The sequence below is a fragment of the Carya illinoinensis genome, chromosome 7 (assembly GCF_018687715.1).
Source record: "Carya illinoinensis cultivar Pawnee chromosome 7, C.illinoinensisPawnee_v1, whole genome shotgun sequence".
NCBI classification, from domain to species: domain Eukaryota; kingdom Viridiplantae; phylum Streptophyta; class Magnoliopsida; order Fagales; family Juglandaceae; genus Carya; species Carya illinoinensis.
The window spans coordinates 8,935,081-8,939,140 of record NC_056758.1 but is presented as its reverse complement, the minus strand read 5'-3'; the positions used below and the strand labels follow the sequence as shown (position 1 = coordinate 8,939,140).

Genomic DNA, 4,060 nt, shown 5'->3' with positions numbered 1-4,060 from the left:
GCGTAGTTTCCAACACAAACCATTATGTACTCAGACATAGTCGAATAATATTGCATGACAGCCTTCTTAATTAACTTAATCAAAAGAGGATTTTCTTTTGTGTGTTTTTTTGTAGTGTTTTTTTTTTGTCAGGCATCATCGAGTAATTATCTTTTTTGCTATTTAAATTTACATCATGACCAATGACCAAGTACTACATGTAAATATGCATACTCTTTTGTTTTTAGTATTCCACTCTCTATCTTGTTAAAAAAAACCAAAAATCAGAATTAATATTCTAATGCTTAAGAGAGGGAAAGAGAGTACATATAATTAGTAAATTTTAATTGATTTAAAATTACAAGTATTATTTCGCTGAGTACAGGTCGTTTTCATCCATGGAAACTGCCAGATTTCCATGATTGATCTTGTTATTTCAACATTGTTATCAATACTAGTAATCTAGCTTGCTTTAGAAACAGCTTATTCATGATCTCTGTATGGAGAATCAAACCCTGCCAACCACAAACAACACAATATTAGCCAACATATTATACTAGGTATATAATATATATATATATATATATATATATATTAATACTGAAATTTATTATAAGTAAGTAATGTTATTCGACCATGCAAGAAAATTAAGAAAGACCAAGGAATGTCGTGTTTGGCTTACTGATTGTATTCGATGTTGATTTTTCCAGCAGCAGGATCAGCAATCTGGGAGAAGGCTTCCTGAGAGAGGTCAATGGTTGATTGGCATCCAGGGGAAGGGCAACGATCAACAATCTTCACCGTGACTGGACCATTCCTGCAAGGTTGTGGCACCCCTTCGTTTGTAGGGCCTGTACAACTAACGCTATACATTCTACCGCATGCAGCCCCGTTGTCCCACAGAGCATCACTAGCTGCTGCGATCATGACGCCTTGGTCTTCGAAGCCATAGCATGCAGATGCTAACATGCACATATAAAGCATTTAGGCGGCCGTAAGCTTGCATGAAATCAAAATATAACACAATGTATATGAACCTGATAAAGACTCGTGTCATATGTACAAGCACATGCTAAGTTTTATTATTCTCTAATTTGGCTTCAAATTATTAAAAAAATGTTATTATTTTCACTCATTCGCTAGCATTTGATGTCACATAAAGAAATGATGAAATGACAATAGTTAAAAGGATTTTTCATTACTTGTAACTTGCTTGCTTACCATATATAAGAACACTCGGATCAGATGGTTCGTAAAATATCCCTTACAATAACACATACTTTGGGAAAGCCAAAAAAATAAAACCTTCGATTTTTTTTTTTTTTTTCTTTTGGATATATATCTCTTTTTTTTTTTTTTTTTTTGAAACATTGGATATATATCTCTTGGATTGTCTAAAGAGAAGTGCTGCAGTTACAAAAGTATCTTATAAAAGTAACCTTATAAATTGGTATAATTAGATATGATAGATATATTAGATCTACTTTATATATAATAAAATTAATTTTACAATCCAATGTACTGCATTAAGTAACATCAATTTGTAAATTTACTTTTGTATGATCTCTTTGTGGTTAAACCATTTTTCTTACTCAAAACAACTTCCATATAATCTCACCTATGAAGGACCGCCGTAAATTCCTAATATACACCTATTATATCTCCAAAATATTAGGAAAATTACACTACGTCTTCCAAATCAATTACTTCTGAGAGTAATTTCCAATATAATATGTCCGATTACCAAATTTTTCACATTTTGAATTGCTAAAATATGGCTATTAAGATGAATGAAAAATAAGTGATATGGCACAAATTTGATGGCTGAATCTTAATGGTACACGATTTGCAGCTTGTTATTTGTTTAAATATAGTACTATGTAACAAAGTTGGTAGTAATTTGGAGCATTGCAAAAAGAAAAATTCTTTTTATAAGTAGGTGTGGATATATAACACATCTAGTAAAAATGCAGGTAAAATCTGATTTAAAAGACATGAAAAATTCTTTTTACATGACATAATATAATTTAAAAGAATATTTTTAAAATCTGAATCTTACAAATCAAATTTTACTGTTTAAGTGATATGAATGGAATAATTTGATAATAGAATAACTCTTGCAAAAACTATGGTACGCAGTTTCATTAATGATGTGAACTGTAATCAATCTAAGATGTGTAGGTGTGCATATATAAAAATTAGAATCTATATAAACCTTGCATCTACCATAAACTTAATAACTTCAAGAAGTTGAAGAAAATGAGATATAGGATTTGATAAATACTTACGAACATAAACGGTATAATATGTGGCAGTTCCTGCGATGGCGGAAGCCGCAGAGACAAAGCTTATAATGAGCCCCAAGAAAAGCAAAGATTGGATTTTGATTGCCATGCTCGTTTTGTGTATTGAATAGCAAACAACTCGACGGGTTGCTCTTGAAAGATGAGATCAAATCATGCATGCACCGGCCGGCCTTATATAGGGCAAGCTAAGCGATGATCAACACCCAAAATTTCCCAACCTAAGTGCCAGTCTTCTCACGTCTCCTTTGTTCAATAGGATGGTTCTGACCACAAAATTAACTAAAAGGAGGATCATTGAAGTAGAAATTGCTCTCATCTTCTAGTTCAGGATTCACCACGTAGCGTACAGGACGACTCGTACCATTGTCTGACCTTTACTAATTATATATCTAGGTAACTTCTAGACTTTGAACCAATTACCAGATCAGAATATAGAGTTTTGTTCCATATAAATAAATAAAGTTACATATTAATTTACGTATTAATATTAATTTTTTATACTAAAAATTTAAATTAATACTATTTTTAATAAAATCTATTTTTTGATCAATCACATTAAATTAATATACAAATTAGTGCATAATTATATTTATAACTAAATTTTTTCCGGAATATAATTACATAGTTCTTTGCTTTTTCCCTTGTACATTGATAAGGGAAAATGCTATTTAATTAATTAGCCCCCCGAAGTTGATCTTGACGAAATGCATTAATAAAATTAATAAAAATTAATGCATTCGGTTGAAAACTTCAGTCAATTGGGGTAAGTAACACCACCCTACATTCAATGTTAATTGAAGGTATAATAAGTTTAATTAAGGGCGTTAATTATTTCAAAAATTTCATATGCAATTATTTTTATATATGTATTTTTTATGCACTCTATTAATATGATTAATTGTGTTATTTTTTTAATATAAAATAATTATTTTAATTAATCATATCAATAAAGTGTACAAAAAATACGTAAAAATAATTATATATACACTATGGCACATACATGCATATACAATCACGAAATTCAAGATCATGAGTGGCAAAGAACAAATTAATTTCTAGCCACTGATCTTCAACATTAAAAAAAAAAATAGGAAAATGTATAATAACTTAATCAGAAGTCTAAGATGCTATAAGATCTGTAACATGATAATTAAAGACTGTTCTAAATTCTAATTAGTTTCTAAGAACAAATAAAGCCAAAAAGAATTGTCAAAAAAATGATTAAATTATAAATTAATCGGCGAAGACATTTCTAGATCAAAAGAATGACTTGAATGCCGCAGCAAGAGGTGATGCACGTGCAAATTTTCGTCAGGACTCAGCCAGTTCGTCAGACGTTACTAGATGATCATGTTGCGTGCCACGGTGGAGTTTGAAACAAACAGATCACATAATATCAAACTACACATTCATTTTCAAGATGATAGTTACGCCGGCCAGAACATATATGTTACGTACGTTATACGTTATTCACTGAATAAGAACTTGTATATATAAATTGACGCTGCAGCTTGCTACACCGTATTTCACGGATAGATTTGCTGAATTTTTCACATAATTACAAGGGCTGCTTGACTTTTGTTAGAGTGTACTCGCGTAGGAAACTTAATTCACATGAAATAATCAACTCGCATGATCAAGATTGAAAATCAAACTACGTACAAACATATATTTCGGCCTGCTGTAAGAAAATGTTCGCTATACATGAAAAGCAAACAATATTTCCGCTATATATCTACATAGAGAGAGATATACCGAGGAATATCCTCAAGCGG

At 30.9% G+C, this 4,060-nt stretch overlaps 1 protein-coding gene across 1 annotated transcript; it reads right to left on the bottom strand.

The window, feature by feature from the left end:
- Positions 1-303: 303 nt before the first annotated feature.
- Positions 304-2,439, bottom strand: LOC122315156 (EG45-like domain containing protein). Its single transcript, XM_043130938.1, has 3 exons — positions 2,268-2,439; positions 662-941; positions 304-494 (listed from the first exon to the last, which is right to left on the bottom strand). The coding sequence occupies exons 1-3, from the start codon at positions 2,371-2,373 to the stop codon at positions 488-490; spliced, it is 393 nt and encodes a 130-aa protein (XP_042986872.1). The 5' UTR covers positions 2,374-2,439; the 3' UTR covers positions 304-487.
- Positions 2,440-4,060: the final 1,621 nt, after the last annotated feature.